Source organism: Nerophis lumbriciformis, linkage group LG15, assembly GCF_033978685.3.
Source record: "Nerophis lumbriciformis linkage group LG15, RoL_Nlum_v2.1, whole genome shotgun sequence".
NCBI classification, from domain to species: domain Eukaryota; kingdom Metazoa; phylum Chordata; class Actinopteri; order Syngnathiformes; family Syngnathidae; genus Nerophis; species Nerophis lumbriciformis.
The window spans coordinates 38,178,905-38,201,261 of record NC_084562.2 but is presented as its reverse complement, the minus strand read 5'-3'; the positions used below and the strand labels follow the sequence as shown (position 1 = coordinate 38,201,261).

The 22,357-nt window shown below is 41.2% G+C and overlaps 1 protein-coding gene across 3 annotated transcripts in view; it reads left to right on the top strand.

The window, feature by feature from the left end:
- LOC133616101 (SH3 and multiple ankyrin repeat domains protein 2-like) overlaps positions 1 to 22,357 on the top strand; it is a 471,816-nt gene that overhangs the window by 385,452 nt on the left and 64,007 nt on the right. For all 3 annotated transcript variants that reach the window (XM_061975200.2, XM_061975199.2, XM_061975202.1), the window contains 2 exons: positions 3,699 to 3,804; positions 4,485 to 6,960. In XM_061975200.2, coding sequence (XP_061831184.1) covers positions 3,699 to 3,804; positions 4,485 to 6,960 — 2,582 coding nt within the window. The remainder of the gene's footprint in view (positions 1 to 3,698; positions 3,805 to 4,484; positions 6,961 to 22,357) is intronic.

Sequence of the window (22,357 nt, the reverse complement as noted above, 5' to 3'; positions counted from 1 at the left end):
GACAATCATTGGTACTTTAACTTAACTTTCACTTTGCACATACAAACTGTAGCACACAAAAAAGCACATTTAATAAAAAAAAACATTATTATGGTCTTACCTTTACTTATAAAATAAATCCATGAGCCGCTATTGTGCTGAATTAATGCAATCCCTGACGAGAGTGTTATATCAACTAAAGCCCTCACTTAAACTTTCCACGTGCAAGATTGAATCTATTTAAAAAAGTGTAACCGAGGGTTTATAAATGTCGCCTATACTGTATGAAACTACAAAATAACAAACACGGAGGCTCCAGTTTACACGAGGACCACTTTATTTACCTTCTTTCAAAAACTTCCGCTCCACTCCAAAGTGTCGTCACTTCCGCTATTAGCGCCTTCAAAATAAGAGCTCAAGGCATATACTGTATAACAGCGCATAACAGGAACTTAACATCACAAAGAGGAAAGCCCATAAAAATAGGTTACAAAAGTTATTTAATAAGAAGCCAAAAAGTGCAAAAACAATAATGTTCGTGTTGGAGGAGTTGTGATTTAGGTACACCTGCAGTCTGCAGGTGTACCTAATGTTGTGGCCCTGCAGTCATTCACAACTCCTCCAACCCAAACATTATTGTTTTTGCACTTTTTGGCTTCTTATGAAATAACTTTTTTAAATAGATTAAATCTTGCACGTGGAAAGTTTAAGTGTGGGCTTTAGTTGATATAACATTCCCGTCAGGGGTTGCCGTGCATTCTACCGCGGGGGTGCAAGAGGCGAGCCTCAGCCAGTGCGTCTTTTGCAGCCGTTTTATGATCGCTCAGCACAAGAAATACTTTACACACATACAGTTGTTGACAAAATACACTGTACATTATATACCTCAGCTAACTAAACTATGGAAATGTATAATATAATTCATATAGCAATACGGTCTCACTGCACAGCAGACCAGCAGTTAGCCGAGTCCGCAATCTATGTTGAGGCACTGAGTGACGTGCCTCGACTGGCTGCTGTTCACCGCATCGTCTCTTCTCAGTATTTGAACAGCAAATGTGAAAATTCAGCGATTTTAAATAAAAATAATCTAAAACGGGTGAAGTTAAATGGAAAATAACTTTATAGTATAATCACTGGATACATATAACAATTTAATAAAAAAAAAATATTTTTAAATTTTTTTTCTTTCCATGACTGCACGTCACTGATATATATATATATATATATATATATATATATATGTATATATATATATATATATATATACAGTGTTTCCCACACATTCATTTATTTGTGGCGGCCCGCCACGAAAGAATTACGTCCGCCACAAATGGATTTTTCGGCTTTTGACTCGTTCGACCGCTCATAAAAGCAATGGGACTCTGTCTGTGAATGTACCTTGTAGTTACAACTCCGGTGCAGTAGGTGGCGGTAGCCTACTATGCATTGTAACTCCGCCAATAGCACTTCATTCACCTGGTGGGCCAGAAGAAGAAGAAGAAGAAGAAGACGAAGACGAAGACGGACGGACGGACGGGATCAAAATACGAGGGTAATATAGGTTATGGTAGATAGGTTATAGCTGTATCGCTCGCGGCTCGTCATATATTTAACGTTAATCCGCGATTTCACCAAGCGTTTCACCGACGGTGAACAGCCTGACGCTGCTTCATTAACACCGCCGCTGTTTGACTCGGATCCGGGGCAGACGGACGTAATAACAATCACCTGTTTTCATACCGACGAGCTAACGTGTCCAGGTTATAACCCTGTTGTCAATAAACACACGTGGAGACGGTGCTTCAGATACTACATTAATACTCAAGATAAAATGTCCACTGTCCACTGCAGCATGTGAATGCAATGAAAAGAATAAAATCTGAGCCAACCAGCTGTTAAAATGTTGTCCAGGTTAATGTTTTGGCCATTAAAGGCCCTTCATTTCAAGATTTCAACTGTGATCGGGCTTTAAACAGGTGGCTGACCTGTTCAGATGGGTGTAACTGCTACTGGTCAAATAATGTGAAATAGCATTTAATTTTACATGTATGCTATGCCATTTAAATGTAATTATAGATAATAATAATAATAATAAATACTGTGTAGTGTTGTAAATAGTCAACGGGAAGGATTTTAGTAAGATATAAGCCATGAGCACTACACAGCCAGAAAAAAACCTAGGCAGGACAAGTAAAAATATTGGGGCAAGTAGATTTGAGAAGTCGGGCAAGTAGAAAAATTAGGGCGGAGGGAACAGGTGAGACTCAGCAAACACTGAAAAATAAAGCAGGGTCAAATCAGAAATGCACTTTTCTCATGAAAAGGGTCCTAATTTATATTCCACACCACGACAAAACATACACCTCTGCCTCTGTTTCACTTTATGTTGCTGGTAAATAATATGGTTGTAGTAGTAGGCTAAAGTCAAATTATTTAGTATGCACTAAATAAAGGGGCAGAGCTTTAAGAGACATTTTAGCTTTTATATTTTATAAGATATATTTTTTGTAAGAACCACAATTAATAAATATATTTCAGTGAATAACTAATTGTTCAAATCTGTATATAAATATGTACATAAAGTGTTGTAATTATATTCCAACTCCGCGTTCTTCTTGGTCATCGCCGCTGCCACCCCCCCGACCACACCACCACAAATAGATGCCTGCCCTGTGGGAAACACTGATATATATATATATATATATATATATATATATATATATATATATATATATATATATATATATATATATATATAAAATAAAACATATATATATATATAGCTAGAATTCACTGAAAGTCAAGTATTTCTTATATATATATATATATATATATATATATATATCTTAACCACGCCCCCAACCACGCCCCCCGCCCCACCCCCGACCACGCCCCCACCCCCCACCTCCCGAAATCGGAGGTCTCAAGGTTGGCAAGTATGCGGAGGACGGAGTGTATTTTAACACAAATTTAGGTTACTCATGTCACGTCAAGCTTTACATGTCTGCTGTTATATGTTTTACATGAATAAATACAGCTATACTTGCATATTCAAGTCACTCTTTTCTTTCAACATAGAAATATAACAAAGTATTGTTCCATCCGGATTTTCGACAAATATTACGGCTATATTGAGACAAACATTTAAAAATGCATATTTTTCAATTTCTGTACTCCTTATACTACATCTTCAACGTATGGCTACGTTAACACAAAGTCATACTCAACCTTAAATTTGATTTAGACCCCTTCAGTCCTCCTGTCTTCTTCTACCTGCACGCCTAAGTCAAGTAAAACATCTTCCAGGTAAACTTGTTGTAAGCCCTACCCACAGGCGCCTGTCCTCCACGTTATATCACTGCCATTAATTTGAAATTGTAAAAAAGAGAAGCGAAACCGTAGCAAGCAGACGCGAATGAGAGAAAGAAAAAGTTGAAAATAAAAACCTGTGAAACACACAAAAACGACAACAGAGGTCAAACATTTGAAAATTGCCATTAAAAACATGATAAAAAAAATATCTACCAAAAATATTGTATTTTTCAATGTTTGTATTAATTTGTTGTCGAAACTTATTTAGGTGCCACTTTTTCTACGATGTCATTTTTTTTCTGATACCAAATCTTACTGCCAGTGTTTTGGCTCCATAATTACCTAGATAAAAAGAGAGATTGTTCAAGCAAAACGTGTCTCATTAACAATATTCTGGTTTGCAGTCCATGTACCATGACCGGCAGGGAGTAGCAGTGGTACCACCAACTGTACCAGGGGCGTTTTTGGGCTTACCAGAAAAGGCCACACTAAGGAAGCAAAAGTCCATAGGTATGATGTACAGCAATGTGAACTGACGGCTGGTGACTGTACTCGTAAAAGTTGAACTGTTAATTTAGTTTACCGTCATATTGCATCAATGCTCAGAGGATTTGCTCTGTGTGCTCCAACAATATTAAAGCTAATTACAGATGAATTAGAATGATCAAGTCAGCAAAGTGTGCTTTCAGGTGATAATACTGGAGGTCATTAAGCGTAAGCTGAGACTTCTTTCTCACGACTCAGCCACTGAGAGGCCATGCATTCTGATGTTATTTATAGCTCTTGTGGTTTACAATACCTTTTTGTGAAATCAATATTTGAGGAGTTTTTGTTTGTTTCTAGATATATATATAAAGTGTTCTTTGGTTGTGTATCTAATAGCAAGGCTTCTTAAAATTGTGCACTTAATAACCACACCATAGAAAGAAGAGATCATCTTCTGTAAGTCTTAAACATGAGATCATACAAACAAAACTGTTTTGGAGATGTAAAAATAATTGTATGCTAACCTCCCTTATCCATATGTGCAAGCAAAGCCAGCCCGAAGCTGCTTAATTTATTAGTTCAAGGTCAAACATTTTTAATCAATCATATTGACTTTTTAATTTTTAATTTTATTTTTTCTCAAAATATAGTTTTTCAAATTATATGTTACAAGGTTCTCAAATGATGTGCTCTATTTCTTCAAGGTACAGCAGAAGAGGAGAAACAGGGATTCCTTACTCCCCCTCTGCTCAAGTTTTCACGCAGCCTTTCAATGCCTGATACGTCAGAGGACATCCCTCCTCCTCCAGCCATTTCACCCCCCTCACCACCTGGCTACAACTCACCTGCTGGCGCAGCATCCAAAGGTTATGGTACCACGAGACCCAGCTTTACTCAGAACTCACCTAATGCTGTGACAACCATTAATAGACTCACAGATGCTGGTACATTGAGGCGGGGCTATTTCAGACAGAGTTCAGAGCATTTTGAGAGCACACGCACTCGAGGGCGTGCACCGGTGCCAGAAAACCCTTATTCTGAGGTTGGCAATAAGAATTTATATGTGCCAGCGAAACCAGCCCGAAGGAAGGGCATGCTAGTAAAACAGCCAAATGTTGAGGACAGTCCAGAAAAAAACTGCCATATGCCAGCAAGTTCCTCAGGCGCTGTTTCAACGCCAACTACACCTGTTGAGCGAACATGCTCTTCCATCCCCATTCCCACTATCATCGTCAAGGAACCCTCCACTAGCAGCAGTGGCAAGAGCAGCCAGGGTAGCAGTATGGAGATTGAGCCAACCACTCCAGAACATCCATCTCTCATGCCTACCGTTGGTGGAGGTCTGCGTCCTGAAGACCCAATGTCTCTAAGCAACCCATTTGCCGCAGCTATTGCTGGGGCAGTACGAGACCGGGAGAAAAGGCTTGAAGCAAAAAAGAACTCAATTGCCTTCCAGTCAATAGATATGACAGATGATGACTTCAGTGGCCCTATACCAACCCCCCGCCTCCGTCAGTCAAAGTCCATTGATGAGGGAATGTTTAGTAGTGATGAACGACTTAGAAGGATGATGGCTCCCCCAATGCACCTTGGACCTCCTGTTGGGGGGGGCAGTGGTAACATGACAGATTTTAACACGCCAGAGCCCACAGTTGTTCGAGAACCTCTAAACACTAGAACAGGCCAATGTCTCAACCTGGACAGTCCTGTTAGTCTCCCAGCCACTCCCCCAAAAAGCCACTACAGGGCCAATGGGACCTACCTTCATCCTGTCACTGGTAAACCATTGGACCCTAATTCTCCACTTGCATTGGCCCTTGCAGCTCGTGACCGAGCCATGAAGGAGCAACAAAACCATCATCAAAATCAGCAACAAAATCCTCCTCAGGTTCAACAAACTCCCAAACATGAAGCTCAGTCACTCCCTCCACAGCCAAGCCAAAAAAAAGACCTCAACCAACCACTCTTTATTGATACCAAGCTGCGGTCTGGGATTGAGACAAGTTTTGCTGCAATCTCATCATCAACAATGGGCCGTCCAGGGCGAGGTGGCTTGCGGAGGCAGATGACTGAGCAGAAATACGAGTCTGATGGGGCACGGGAGGAGCGAACGCATCAGGCAGTTGAGGTGAGGAAAAGTGCTCCCCCAGATGTGGCTGACACACCTAAGTCAGCTGGGTTGTTGATGGTTCACACCAGCACAGAAGCAAGCAACAAGGTCAACAACCAAGAGTTGGAAGGGCAAGACAGCAATCAACCATTTGAGCTTAAAGACAACAATCAACCCGATTCTCGCAATGCCCAAGCATTGTCTGTTAATCCCCTGCCCTCCTCGGCACGAAGACGGAGTATTCCTTTTGGAGAATCCGTGGATGAACCTGTAAAGCTGCCCTTTCGTATCCCTCCACCCCCTTTGGCTTCAGTTGACATTGATGAGGATTTTGACTTCACAGACCCTCTTCCACCTCCTCTAGAGTTTGCAAACAGCATTGACATTCCAGATGACCAGGCTAGTGCCATTGCAGAGATGATTCAGCAACAGAGAAGAAACGGGGGGCCTCTCCTACCGCCATACAATGCCCATGCACCCCCACCTGTTTCTGATCAACACAAACGTGTGACAAACAGTGTTCTCCCTTCATATCCTGCACCCCCGCCAAACCCAGAGTCAGCGGTTGGTGACTCTGGTGTTGAAGAGGTAGACAGTCGCAGCAGTGGAGACCCTCAGCACACAGAGACAACAAGCACAGTGTCTAGCATCTCTACCCTGTCGTCAGAGGGAGGCTTCTGTGACAGCACCTTAGAGACTCTTCATGCCACTGTAGATGCTCATTCCTTTCTTATAGACAGACCTCCTGTGCCACCCAAACCTAAAGGCAAATCTGTCATCAACAGAACATCACTTTATCATGATACCCTAATTGAAGAACCTCCAGAATCTTTTGGGTCGCCTCCTCAGGCTATTCCTGTTCCTCCTTCATCATCTGAATCTTCTAGAACATCAAAGCTGTGGGGTGATCAACACTCTGAGATTCACAGCCCTCCATCTACACCAGATACCAAGAACACCGTAATCACAGAGTTGAGCTCCATTCTGCAACAAATGAATCGCGATGGGCCCCCCAAGTCAGGAGAAAGCCTTGATTCCCCCACAGGAAACAGGGGGACCTTTGGAACAAGGTATGTGATACTTCACTTGTTTGTTTTTTTTAAACTGTTTTTGCATTGCTTTTTCAAGAATGTTTATGTATTATCCATTTTCTACTGCGTGTCCCGTTCGGGGTCGCGGAGGGGGTGCTGGAGCATATCTATATCTAAAATATAATGAAGTGGGTGGTACTTGTTAGCTACTGGAGTGTACTGTGTTGCCTGTTACATTCTCTGCTGATGCCAAGAGAGACAGTACAAATCTTTCAATGATTGTGTCTGCAGTCTTGTGACGTTAAGTTTATCAGTCTTGGTTTACCATTGTGAACACTAAATATAAAGGGTATCCACTAATCAGGAGATTGTTATTCACAAATGGAAACATTTGCATGATCACTGTGAACATTAATGAGAACTATTGTATGTTGTAGCAAGAACTAAAATGAGATAAGCCATCCTATGGGTTTGGTATTAGATACCAGGAGGAGGCTCATATGAGTCATGAAAATATGTTGCATACTGCAGCATAGTGTAAAATGTATGATTACTAATTTACTATTGCTGTCAAACGATTCAAATGTTTAATCACAGGGTTCTGTGGATCACAATTAATCACGATTAGATTGCCGTAAAGTTTTGTGATTTTTCTTTCTTGTGATATTAATCAGTGAAGTGGTTGAGAGTTAAGAAATTAAATGGTATCTATTTTACTCATTTTTGGCCCTTTGTAGTTGATTTTGGGCTGCTACAGAGTAGCTGCACATCATTACCTAAGAGCTTTGTAGATCTTTATAGATCTGCATCGCTTCCTTCTATTTTCTATATCCCGTGAAAACGATCTGTGTAATTAACTTTACCCCAGGCCCTCCTCCATGTACACCTTCCGCTGAGCCCACTCCACTGTGATTTGTCACACTCCTGTGGACTTCCACAGGGCTGGCTAGCCCTGCTGAGCCCCACTTCCTCATTTTGCTCTGCTCCTTTAATGTCTTTAATGTCCTTTGTGTTCTTTGATGTTTCCCTCTTACACACATGTAAGAGGGATGTGTGCTATGGCTATGAGTTGTTTTTTCCCTTGGCCGGCGCCGGAAGTTGGCAGACCCGTCAGCGATCTTGTTCTGTCTCCCTGTAATGTTTGTCTGATCTTGAATGGGATTGTGCTGAAAATTTTAATTTCCCCTCGGGGATTAATAAAGTATTTCTGATCCTGATTTTATTTATATATATATATATATATATATATATATATATATATATATATATATATATATATATATATATATATATATATATATATATATATATATATATATATTCTGGAAAGGACTAAAGAATGTATATACTCTCAAGGTAGAAATTACATTTTCTGTACCACCTCTCCATTGAAGTATATCCAGGATTATTTTTTAGTATTCTGTACTTTCGTGAGACACTATATGCCTTAATGTCTATTAGATCATTTCCAATATATATTTTTATTCGTCCATCCATCCATTTTCTACCAACAGTTCCTTACAATGTGTTCTATCTGCTGGCATGTTTACCTCTGCCAGGAGGTTATGTAATCATTGATGTTAGTTACTGCCTCCTGGTAGGGTCTCCCAAGACAAACAGGTCGTAGGTGAAGAACCAGACAAAGAGCAGCTCGAAGACCTCTATGGACAGTCAGATTCAAGGACCCAGATTTACCCTGCACAGACGCGGGTCACCGGGGCCCCCCTCTGGAGCCAGGCCGAGAGGTGGGGCTCGATGGCAAGCGCCTGGTGGCCAGGCCTGTCCTCATTGGACCTGGCCCAAAAAGGTAACGTGGGTCCCCACTCCAATGGGCCCCCTCCCACTCAAGCATGCATAGAGGTCAGGTGCCGTGTGAGCTGGGCGTCAGCCAAAGGCAGGGCCATCGACGGTCCGATCCTTGGCTACAGAAGCTAGCTCTTGGGACGTGGAACGTCACCTCGCTGGGGGAAGGAGCAGGAGCTGTTACACGAGGTGGAGAAGTTACGGCTAGATCCAGTCGGACTTACTTCGATGCACAGCAAGGGAACTGGAACCAGTTTTCTCGAGAGGGGCTGGACTCTCTTTCACACTGGCATTACAAGCAGTGAGTGGCAACAGGCTGGGGTGGCAATTCTTGTTGCCCCTTGGCTCAGAACCTGTACGTTGGAGTTTAACCCTGGTAGATGGGTGGGTAGGTTCCTCTGCCGACGGGTGCTGACTGTTATTTGTGCTTACGCACCAAACAGCAGCTCGGAGTACCCTCCCTTTTTGGATTCCATTTAGAGAGTACTGGAGAGTGCTCTCTCAGGTGATTCCTTTGTTCTGCTGGGTGACTTCAAATTCTTACATTTGCAAGGACGGTGAAACCTGAGCTGTGGCCGCAAGGTTGTCGGTGCTTGTCATGGCAGTAATCCCAGATGTCAAGCTAAAGAAGGAGTCTATGGGGTCCTTTTGGCTCATGGGACCCTAGAGGCAGCGGACAGGCCAAGCGGCACGCTGCTTTTTTGCAGAGCCAAAAACTCGGACATGGGAGGAGTTCGGCGAAGCCATGGAAAACAACTTTCGGATGGCTTCGAAGCGATTCTCAACCACCAGCCGCCGCCTCAGGAGGGGGAAGCAGTGCACTGTCAACACCATATATAGTGGGGATGGTGTGCTGCTGACCTCGAATCAGGACGTTGTGGATCGATGGAGGGAGTACTTCCAAGACCTCCTCAATCCCACCAACACGTCGTCCTATGAGAAAGTAGTGCTTGGGGAGTCTGTGGTGGGCTGTCCTCGGTGGCAGGACCCGGGGGTCAATGAGATCCGCCCAGACTTTCTTAAGGCTCTGGCTGCTGTAAGGCTTTCTTGGTTGACAAGACTCTACAGGATTGCATGGACATCAGGGACGGTGCCTCTGGATTGGCAGATCGGGGTGGTGGTTCCTTTCTTTAAGAAGGGGAACTGGAGGATGTGTTCCAACTATTGTGGTTTCACACTCTTCAGCCTTCCCGGTAAGGTCTATTCAGGTGCACTGGAGAGGAGGCTACAGCGGATAGTCGAACCTTGGATTCAAGAGGAGCAGTGTGGTTTTCGTCTTGGTTGTGGAACTGTGGACCATCTCAATACTCTCGGCAGGGTTCTTGAGGGTGCATGGGAGTTTGCCCAACCAGTCTGCATGTCCTTCGTGGACTTGGAGAAGGCCTTCGACCATGTCCCTCAGGAGGTCTTGTGGGGAGTGCTCAGAGAGTATGGGATATCAAACCATATGATTTTGGCAGTCCGCTCCCTGTATGATCGGTATCAGAGATTGATCTGCATTGCCGGCAGTATGTAGGATCTGTTTCCAATTAGGGTTGGACTCCGCCAAAGCTACCCTTTGTCACCAATTCTGTTCATAATTTTTATGGACATAATTTCAAGACGTAGTCAGGGCGTTGAGGGAATCCGGTTTGGTGGCTGTAGGTTTAGGCCTCTGCTTTTTGCAGATAATGTGGTCCTGATGGCTTAATCTGGCCACAATAATCAGCTCTCACTGGATCGGTTCGCAGCTGAGTGTGAAGCGACTGGGATGAGAATCAATACCTCCAAATCCTAATTCATGGTTCTTTCTTTCTTTCTTTCTTTCTTTCTTTCTTTAGTTTATTTCGAACATGAACACATTTACAGCATAATACATCACACAATTTCATATCATTCACTTTACATAATGTCCAAAAAGGAGTAGGAAGAAGCAATTCTTATTTAATCCTAGCCCACCTTGTATATTTTACCCCTTGTCCCTCTCGGGGTCATGGGCGTGGCTGGAGCCGATCCCAGCTGCACTCGAGCGGAAGGTGGGGTACACCTGTGACCCTGGACAAGTCGCCACCTCATTGCGGAGTCAACACGGATAGACAGACAACATTTACACTCACATTCACACACTTGGGCCAGTTTAGTGTTGCCAATCAACCTATCCCCAGGTGCATGTCTTTGGAGGTGGAAGGCGGAGTACCCGGAGGAAACCCACACAGTCACGGGTAGAACATGTAAACTCCATCTAAACAGAACAAATGGGAAAAAGTACTACATGATTCAAATCTTGATTATTTAGGGCTAAATCTGTGTTATATGTGTTTTATGTTGCACGATTGCACCAAGAAAAACTCCTAGTTTGTGAACCCGTTCTCAAACAATGGCAATAAAACGATTCTGATTCTGATTCTCTCAGAAACATGGTTGACCAAAAATAGCCAAGCAAGTGCCTACACCATTCAAAATTACAATGTATGTAGACGAGACAGACCTAATAAAAAGAAGGTGGTGTGTTATTACATGCTAGGGAAAATCCAATGCAAGCAGATCGATCCCCCCCCCATAATGTCTTGGAATATGTGGGTCACAATTTGTCTATCTCCTCAAATGTCTTTTAATGTTGTTGTTTTATAAAGGCCATCTAATGTGAAGGATGTATTTTTTGACATGTTGAAAGATGTACTCAAAGCCTGCAGAAACAAGTAAACTATTTTATGTGTGATTTTAAAATAAATTGGTTGGATAAAGCACATTCCAATAAGCTAAGGAATTTAACCAAACAGTTAAACCTAACCCAAATGATCAACAATCTGAACAGATCCACAAAGCACCATAGCGCCACAAAAACACTGCTCGATTTGATATTTATAAATAAATAAGACTTTGTTAACAAATCTCATTATTTAATAACGGGTTTATACGACCATAATCTAACACTCACTTCAAGGAAACTTTAAGACACGTTATAGAATACAAATTAGATAAAGGGCCTAAATATCATTTATCGCGAGGCGTGACTTGGAGCTTTCAGACTCTAAAATAAAAACGACTGTCCATAATAATTTAGTTTGTGACCAGGACTGTGAGCAGGCTTGTAGTCCTCTTAAAAATGCAATCACTCAGATCCTGTCTAAATTCACAAAAATACAACCGCAAAAATGTAAAAGTAAAAAAAAACTTACCATGGTTTCATGAGAGGTTATGGCTTTTAATGAAGGACATAGATGTTGCCTTAAAAAATATCTCTAGTCAAGGTTGGTGACTGACAAGTTAATCTTCAAAAGCCTTAAAAACAAAAGCTCCGAAAACCAAAAGCAAACTTTTTCTTAGAAATAATAAAAAAGGCTAATAAGAATAGTAAAATGTTGTAGAAGTGTATTGATAATCAATCTGGGAGAAAGCGGACTGGAAATGGACCCATTGAACTTAATATAAACTCCTGCAATAACGGAATACTCACACCTGGAACGCAAGCCACCGTAAAGGATAGCTTAATAGTTGCAAACTTGTTTAACAACTACCTAGTAACCTCAATCCTGGAACTGAGTAAACCCTTGATCTGCTGTCTCTGCTGGGACCATGGCCTAACCCACTCTGATGAATAGTGAATGTGTGAATGAAGGCAAAGTCAATAAAATGATCTCCTCACTCTCAAACTCCAAACCTAAAGACTCATGTGGCCTTAATCCACTCTTAGTAAAGAAATACAAATACTTTTTTTGCAAGATCAATAAGGTACATAATTAATCAGTCGTTCTGAGTTAAAGTTAAAGTACCAATGATTGTCACACACACACGAGGTGTGGTGAAATTTGTCCTCTGCATTTGACCCATCCCCTTGTTCACCCCCTGGGAGGTGAGGGGAGCAGTGGGCAGCAGCAGTACTGCGCCCTGGAAGTTGAGAAGTATGAGAATGTGTATTCCCATCCTCCTTCAAAACCGCAATCATAACACCCATTTTAAAATAAGGAAACAAAAGTGACTTTAAGAACCATAGAGCTACCAGTATACTTACTGCTGTTTTTAAAGTTATTGAAAAAAATGTTGCCGAACAGCTGATTGAGCACCTTGACAATGGAAATATGTTACACCCCATGCAGTTTGGCTTCCGATCCAAAGAGTCCACTGACACAGCATGCTGTTACTTCCTCAAGATTATCAAATTCAGCCTGGACAAGGGAGGAGTTGTTGGGGGCCGTTGTCCTGGATCTATGTAAGGCATTCGATACAGTTAACCACTCAGTGCTGTTGACAAAATTACTGAATTTCAATCTCTCTATAAACACTATCAGTTGGTTTAAATTTTACCTCGCAGATTGCTCCCAGCGCATAAACATAAACGACAAAAGTTTGCTGCTCAGTTCCTGTACCACAGGGCAGTGACGTGCAGTCAGGGGAGGCAGGTGAGGCGGGGGCTCACGTGACATCATGGAAAGAAAAAAAAGGTAAAAAGAATTAATTAAATTGTTATATGTATCCAGTGATTATACTATGAAGTTATTTTCCATTTAACTTCACCAGTTTTAGATAATTTTTATTCAAAATCGCTGAATTTTCACATTTGCCGTTTAAATACTGAGAAGAGACTTGCGGTGATCAGCAGCCAGTTGAGCCTCACCATGGATTGCGCAATGACTCGGCTTACTGCTGGCCTGCTGTGCAGTGAGACCGTATTGCTATATGAATTATATTATACATTTCCATAGTTTAGTTAGCTGAGGTATATAATGTACAGTGTATTTTGTCAACAACTGTATGTGTGTAACGTATTTCTTGTGCTGAGCAATCATAAAACGGCTGCGAAGACGCACAGGCTGAGGCTCGCAGTAATCCCGCCTCATGGTGGTAGAGGGCGCTAGTGATCCCATCATCCCAGGGATAATTTTTGCGACTACTCGGCTGCAGAATAAGTGACAACAAGCAGCAACAGTTAGCAATCGTTCATTTTTTCCTCTCGCCTGGACTTTTAACATGGAGGATTACAAATCTAAAATAAAACAGTTTTTGTTATGCCCGTTTGATTGTGGACTATTTACTGACACCTTGTGGCGACGGGAAAATGCTGCGCGTCATCAGTTTGGGCACTTCCGGTTTACGATGTTGGTTCAGTTCATGAGATAAAAAGAAGTAGACAAGTTGTGTTACCTCTTACAAGCCTTGGAAAAGATAAGACTGTAAGTAAACTGTTTAACTTGTTTATGTGGCTCAATATGAAGGTGGAAAGTGGCTAAATTTGATAGTAAGATGTGTATTGAAAAACTATTTTTGTGCACTAATTTAATGGATGTTTGACGACTTAAAATGGCTGCCGGTCGTGTATTCCCACCATAGAAATAATTTCAACACTCAGCAGTGTTTGTTTGATGGTGGTGCTGTGTATTTGTGTGGAGCTGATGTTTACATATTGTGTATTGCATTTCAGTGTGTTGATTGAATCATATAGCTTATACATTGTCATTGTGTGTATTTCAGTTTTACAAAAAAAAATAAAAGTCCAGTGCAAGACAAAGCAAGATCAACAACAATAAAGAGCCTAAATGGATTAATCTGCTTTGGAACTTTATTAGAACGTCCTGGATTGGTTGTTAGCTGTCTGCCAAGCTGTATAACCTCAACACATATAGTGAGAGCAGAACCGTTTTCTAAACTGGACTTTCAATCGAAGCAGGAGGTAATAATTAAAGGAAGATCTCCATCGAGACAGAGAGACTTTTAAAACTGAAGAAAGATAAGGAAGACTTCTATAAACAAGTTATCGATGCTTTTGTTCAGAAGGAGCGGCGCATGGACTTCATTTATAAGTAAAGGTAAGACCATAATAACGTTTTTTTTATTAAATGTGCTTTTTTTTGTGCTACAGTTTGTATGTGTAAAGTTAAAGTACCAATGATTGTCACACACACTAGGTGTGGTGAAATTTGTCCTCTGCATTTGACCCATCCCCTTGATCACCCCCTGGGAGGTGAGGGGAGCAGTGTGCAGCAGCGGCGGTGCGCCCGGGAATCATTTTTGGTGATTTAACCCCCAATTCCAACCCTTGATGCTGAGTGCCAAGCAGGGAAGAATGCTGGTATGAGCTTTTAAACATAACCCGTTAACTGCTGCCAATCAAATGGTGAATAAGATACTCTTTAGGGTTCATATGTTTGTAAATCTGACTGTGATGAAGTCAGTGCCTCACCAGCCATGAACCTCACCGCACGTCACTGCCACAGGGGTACCTCAAGGACCTATTCTGGGGCCACTGCTCTTCATTTTGTACATGAATTACCTACCTTCAATCTGCGATGATGTGGAGATCTTAAAGGGGAACATTATCACAATTTCAGAAGGGTTAAAACCATTAAAAATCAGTTCCCAGTGGCTTATTTTATTTTTCGAAGTTTTTTTCAAAATTTTACCCATCACGCAATATCCCTAAAAAAAAGCTTCAAAGTGCCTGATTTTAACCATCGTTAAAATCCAGCGTCCATTTTCCTGTGACGTCACATAGTGATGCCAACACAAACAAACATGGCGCATAGAACAGCAAGCTATAGCGACATTAGCTCGGATTCAGACTCGGATTTCAGCGGTTTAAGCGATTCAACAGATTACGCATGTATTGAAACGGATGGTTGTAGTGTGGAGGCAGGTAGCGAAAACAAAATTGAAGAAGAAACTGAAGCTATTGAGCCATATCGGTTTGAACCGTATGCAAGCGAAACCGACGAAAACGACACGACAGCCAGCGACACGGGAGAAAGCGAGGACGAATTCGGCGATCGCCTCCTAACCAACGATTGGTATGTGTTTGTTTGGCATTAAAGGAAACTAACAACTATGAACTAGGTTTACAGCATATGAAATACATTTGGCAACAACATTCACTTTGAGAGTGCAGACAGCCCAATTTTCATCAATAATATATTCTGTAGACATACCCTCATGTCAGCAGGCCAGGGAAGCTGCTAGGGTCGATATTCTTCTCTTGATCATCTTCGGTGGCATAAGGGACGGTGTGAGCCAAGACATCCAGGGGGTTTAGCTCGCTCGTCTGCGGGAACAAACTGCCGCCATTGCTTGCCGTGCTACCGAGGTCCTTTGTCCCTGAATTGCTCACACACTCCGGCAGATTCAATGGGGATCTGGCGGCAGATTTCTTTGACTTTATCGTTGGAAATGCATCTGCTTTGAGTGTTGCAGGATATCCACACATTCTTGCCATCTCTGTCGTAGCATAGCTTTCGTCTGTAAAGTGTGCGGAACAAACGTCCAATTTCTTGCCACTTTCGCATCTTTGGGCCACTGGTGCAACTTCAATCCGTCCCTGTTCGTGTTGTTACACCCTCCGACAACACACCGACGAGGCATGATGTCTCCAAGGTACGGAAAACAGTCGAAAAAACGGAAAATAACAGAGCTGATTTGACTCGGTGTTTGAGAAAATGGCGGATTGCTTCCCGATGTGACGTCACAACGTGACGTCATCGCTCCGAGAGCGAATACTAGAAATGCATTTAATTCGGCAAAATTCACCCATTTAGAGTTTGGAAATCGGTTAAAAAAATATATGGTCTTTTTTTCTGCAACATCAAGGTATATATTGATGCTTACATAGGTCTGGTGATAATGTTCCCCTTTAAACTATGCTGACGACACGGTTTTCTTCACTCACGGTTCTGATGCAAATCTGTTTGCAGCTAAGCTATCCGTAGCAATGACCCAAACAACAAAGTGCCTGAACAAGCCCTGACTAACAATGAACACAGATATAACTGTCACAGTGTATTTTTCGAACAAACAAAATCAAAGTGTTGTTCCAAATATTTATGTGGATAGTTACAGGATTAAAGATATTGAGGAAGCCAAATATCTAGGCATGGTACTGGATCCTACACTACATATTTAAAAATCATGTTAAAAAGGTATGTAATGTTCTGAAATATACCATTGCCACCTTCCAGCACATTTGGAGCTCTTTATTACTGAAAGCAACAAAATAGTTTTCAATGCAATGATCATATCATATATCTTGTACTGTATGTCATATAGGTTTCAAGACTGACAGACCGTTTTAAATAATTTTAGATCATTACATAATCAAGCACTGAAAATCTTTGATAAAAAGTCTCGGCGATACCAGCACTTGAAAAATACAGTATACTAAGATTTGACAATTTGATTAGGCACTCCAATATCCACCTCGTACATAACATTAATGATACTGCTCTATCCCCCTAAAAAGATATGTACAGCTACGCTCCCAACTAACAGAGTATTAAGGTCTGTATCCAGGGGTGACTGTAATGTTCCAAAAAGAAAGTCTGCCTTCTCCCAATCAGCCATTTCCTTCAAAGTCATCAAAGAATGTGCTCCCAGAAAATCCAAAGAACACAGGTTTTCACAGCTTCTCAGGGGCAGTCAAAGACTGGCTTTTAGACAACAAGTCCTGCTCACACTATTGACAAGATGGCGCCCCCCTTGGCTGACGTCTTTGCGTCGTCCTCCCGACAACAACTACGTTTTTTATTTATTATAGTCCTAATTTGCATCCTAAATGCAAAGTTTTTGCACGCAACAGTGAGATATAACAGAGATGCACTTCTGAACATCGGAAAAGCTCACCATGAGCTCACTTATAGTCTGACGGACTTCAACTTTCTGCTACGACGAGACCCAGCTAACCACAGCCACACCAAAACAACAACTTATTTATTATTGCTATGGAAATATTGGCGATTAAAGTTAGATTGAATACAAATATTGAAGGACTCTGTTATTTTACTTTCAATATTATTATTACTATGTATGCAGACGATACAAGCTTCTTTATAAGCCCCAATCCTCATTGTTTGCGAAAGCTTCTTGATCTTTTGGAAATATTTTCCCAGCAATCTGGGGTTAAGCTTAATTATGATGGATGTAAAATATTAAGGATCGGAAATGTAAAGGGAACGTCCTTTCGAATGGAATGCAAAGTGCCTGTTTTGTGGACAGATGGACCAGTTAACATACTTGGTGTTGTTGTACCAGAGAACCTGGAAGATCTAGGCTCAGTAAATTATGATAATCGACTAAGAAAGCTGGATAAAATTATGCAATTATGGAAAGGGAAATCCTTAACCTTGTATGGTAAAATATCTATTGTCAACTCGTTAATTATTCCTCAATTTATGTATTTGTTTTTGTCATTACCAGCTCCATCACAAATTTTTTTAAGGTTTATGAGCGGAGGGTCTTTGATTTTGTCTGGGACGGCAAACCAGAAAAGATAAAAAGAAAGGTTTTGTACAATGAATATGACAATGGCGCTGAATTTCGGGAGTCTCCCGGAAAATCCGGGAGGGTTGGCAAGTATGGCTAACGTTATAACCATAGACATCTTATAAGTAGACGCAGCATCGACCGCTACTGTCTACTGGCGCTGACGAGACGCGGGGCCGCCATCTTGGAGTGGTGATCCGCTCCACTCAGTGCAATTCATTTGGCAGGAGCAATGAACTGTCAACGCATTTAATTCTTTTTACCTCACTGAATACCACTGATTTTCACGCGCTTTTTTGTCATACATGTAGCTATGATAAAGGACACATGTTTTGGCGTGTTTTATTATTCATAGTTTGCTTAACGGTAATCGAATATTCTTATATGCTATAAATGACCAGACGTCCGAGATCAAAAGTGGGAATATAATCCCAGAGAAGGGGGAAAAAAACAGTTAGCTATTTTTATGTTGAATAAACAATATGATTAGGTTATATATACAAGCGTATATCCTACATAAACTATATCTATGCATCTTAGGGACTTATAGACTGTGTCTCTGTTGCTGCAGCAGCAGAGTTTATTCTGTTTTGACACTTTGTATTGATATTTTGTATTACATTCTTCCCTTAAATCAGCGTTTCTCAAAGTGTGGGGCGCGCCCCACTGGTGGGGAATAGAGACATGACAGGTGGGGCGCGAGGAACGGGAGGGAATTTCACTTTAATTTTTTAAAATTTTTTTTTTTTTTTTTACTATGCTTTCATTTTCTATACACACTGTAAATCACTTTGTGATTCTGTCTGTGAAGTCCGCTATATAAATAAATGTAAATTACTTATTTTTCCTGTAGGCTTTACATTTCTAGGTAGGAGCAAAAGTTTGACAGACATAGCAACAGTAACTAATGGGGGCGGGGCTAAGCGGAACAAACTTGACGAGACAAGCGCAGCAAAATGAAAAGCTGTCCCACTGTCAAACGACACAGTTGCGAGACGTATATGCGACATTGCAAGTGGTCTTGAGGAACAACTCGGAGACAAATGAAAAGAAAGTCGTTTTGCTTTACAAGTGGACGAAGCTACTGACAGCAATAAAGACTTCCTGTTCATCGCATACGTCCGCTTTGTGAATGGTGAGTCACTGTGCGAGGATTTGCTGTTTTGCAAATACATAAAAAATAGAGCCTCTGCTGATGAGCTGTTCAAGATAATGGACAGTTTCCTCAAAGAACACGACCTTAAATGGGAAAACTGTGTGGACTTTTGCTCTGATGGCGCACAGACCATGGCAGGGTCAAGAAACAAGCTGCAGGCTCTAATAAAGAGGGTTGCGCCAAATGCGCATTGGACACACTGTGTCATTCACCGGGAAGAACTCGCGTCATGGCAGCTCAGCCCCGAACTCAATGAGGTTTTAACAGATGTGAGCGCGGTAAATTTGATCAAAACACGACCACTGAAAGCGCGACTGTTCTCTGCACTGTGTGAGGAAATGGGAGCTGATCATACAGCCGTGCTGTTTCACCATACTTGCCAACCTTGAGACCTCCGATTTCAGGAGGTGGGGGTGGGGGCGTGGTTAAGAGGGGAGGAGTATATTTACAGCTAGAATTCACCAAGTCAAGTATTTCACATATATATATATATATATATATATAAGAATACTTGACTTTCAGTGAATTCTAGCTATATATATATATATATATATATATATATATATATATATATATATGTATATATATATATAAATAAGAGAAATACTTGAATTTCAGTGTTCATTTATTTACACATATACACACACATAACACTCATCTACTCATTGTTGAGTTAAGGGTTGAATTGTCCATCCTTGTTCTATTCTCTGTCACTATTTTTCTAACCATGCTGAACACCCTCTCTGATGATGCATTCTGCTTCGTCTCCTTATTGTGTGCGCAGTTGTGCACTGCACTCTCTAAAAGCCCTAGATGTTAATGTCACATATGCATGTACATTAGATGACAGTATTGCCCTGTTTAAGAGTGTCACAACATTGCTGTTTACGGCAGACGAACTGCTTTACGGTAGACGAAAACGTGACTGCTGTTGTTGTGTGTTGTTGCCGTGCTGGGAGGACGTTAATGAAACTGCCTAACAATAAACCCACGTAAGAAACCAAGAACTCGCCCTCGATCATTCTACAGTTATAACGTGATTGGGCAGGCACGCTGTTTATATCGGGAGAAAATTTGTCCCGGGAGGTTTTCGGGAGAAGCGCTGAATTTCGGGAGTCTCCCGGAAAATCCGGGAGGGTTGGCAAGTATGTGTTTCACAGTGAAGCAAGGTGGCTCTCCCGGGGCAAAGTGCTGTCACTTGCCCTGTCTTGCCAAATGCATAGCTCCTCCTTTTTTTTTTGCAAAGATTGCAAAGTGGCACTTTTATTTTATTTATTTTGAACTTGATGCAAGTTATTTGATTTATTATTGAACTTGATGCAAGTTATAACACTTTTATTTGATTTATTATTGAACTTGATGCAAGTTATAACACTTTTTTTTGATTTATTATTGAACTTGATGCAAGTTATAACACTTTTGTTTTATTTATTATTGAACTTGATGCAAGTTATTTTATTTATTATTGAACTTGATGCAAGTTATACCAGGCAGCACGGTGGAAGAGGGGTTAGTGCATCTGCCTCACAATACGAAGGTCCTGAGTAGTCTTGGGTTCAATCCCGGGCTCGGGATCTTTCTGTGTGGAGTTTGCATGTTCTCCTCGTGACTGCGTGGGTTCCCTCCGGGTACTCCGGCTTCCTCCCACCTCCAAAGACATGCACCTGGGGAAAGGTTGATTGGCAACACTAAATTGGCCCTAGTGTGTGAATGTGAGTGTGAATGTTGTCTGTCTATCTGTGTTGGCCCTGCGATGAGGTGGCGACTTGTCCAGGGTGTACCCCACCTTCCACCCGATTGTAGCTGAGATAGGCTCCAGCGCCCCCCGCGACCCCAAAGGGAATAAGCGGTAGAAAATGGATGGATGGATGGGCAAGTTATACCACAACTGCACAGTTATTTTATTCATTATTGAACTTGATGTTATTTTATGTTATTGAGTTTGAATGTATACAACTTGATGTTACTTGATGTTCAATAAATTTGAAAATGTTAAGCTTGGCATTAGCGTTCTGTTAGGCCGATGGGGGCAGGTGGGGCTTGAAAACTCCCCCTTGTCCAAAGTGGGGGATGACAAAAAAAGTTTGAGAACCACTGCCTTAAATGATAATGTTACAGTGATTGTTTTATATGTATTTTTTATGTATGTCGCTTTGGATAAAAGCGTCTGCCAAATACTTAAACATAAACATATATAAACACCTGAAAGTCTTTATATCTGCTAAAACCACCAATCTGTTTCACTGGATTCAGATCAAAACCAAATTCTGTCTTACCCAACAATGTTAGTATTTGAATATTGTTACTTGAAGACCTATTCCTGGTTACAATTATACTGTTAAGAAAGTATTGTCTTATACTTTGCCTAAAATGAGAATGCATCATAATCAGTGGCGGTTGGTGAATTTTGTTTTAGGTGGGGCTGAAAGTTTGTAAACCAAACCCCTGTAGCGGGGTTATCCTCCCCAAGAAGATTTCTTTGTGATTTTCACATACAAATATCGAAGATTTTTGCTCCTTCTCAACTCTTTGGTAATATTATTTTCACAAAATACAACCATTAGTACTGTTAAATCTTACTTGTGTTTTCTACCTGTCAACTGTCAGTTTAGGCTGCTCGCCGGCAACCTCATCACTACTTCAAGATGGCGGCCAAATTTCTCGCTTCACTGCAGCCAATGCTGCATCTACTTATAAAATGTCTATGGTTATAACGTCATTGCAAACACGGCAATCTGTTGCGTCCACTGCAGTTCGCTACCTTATTCATACTTTTTGTCAAGTGATTTTTTTTAAGCGGGGTTGCATGAGGTACCTATACATAACGCTACGTTAGTCAATGTATCACTCACATTAATGTAACGTTAGACGGCAGTCAGCAGCACCGCGTATTTTAGCCACCTACAAAAAGACAAACATAGTCAAATAAAGGTCAGTTAAAATGTATACTATATTAAGAATATGTGTACATATTGCATAGGGCCCTGACATCTAAAAAGTAAAACTCTGTTCATTGTTATGTTCATGTATTTGTTATGTTTTTCATGTGTACGCACACATCAACACACATACAGTATGAGATGAGATCAATGAGATAAGGTAAGAACAGGTTAGAAACTGCTGTGGAACTAGTTACAATGCAATATGCCACGGAAATACAATGTTAACACTTTTGTGCAAATAAGTACAGTTGCACTTGTTTTTTCAAATGAGTTTATTCTGTAAAGGAATGAGTTAAATGTTTAAAATTACTGG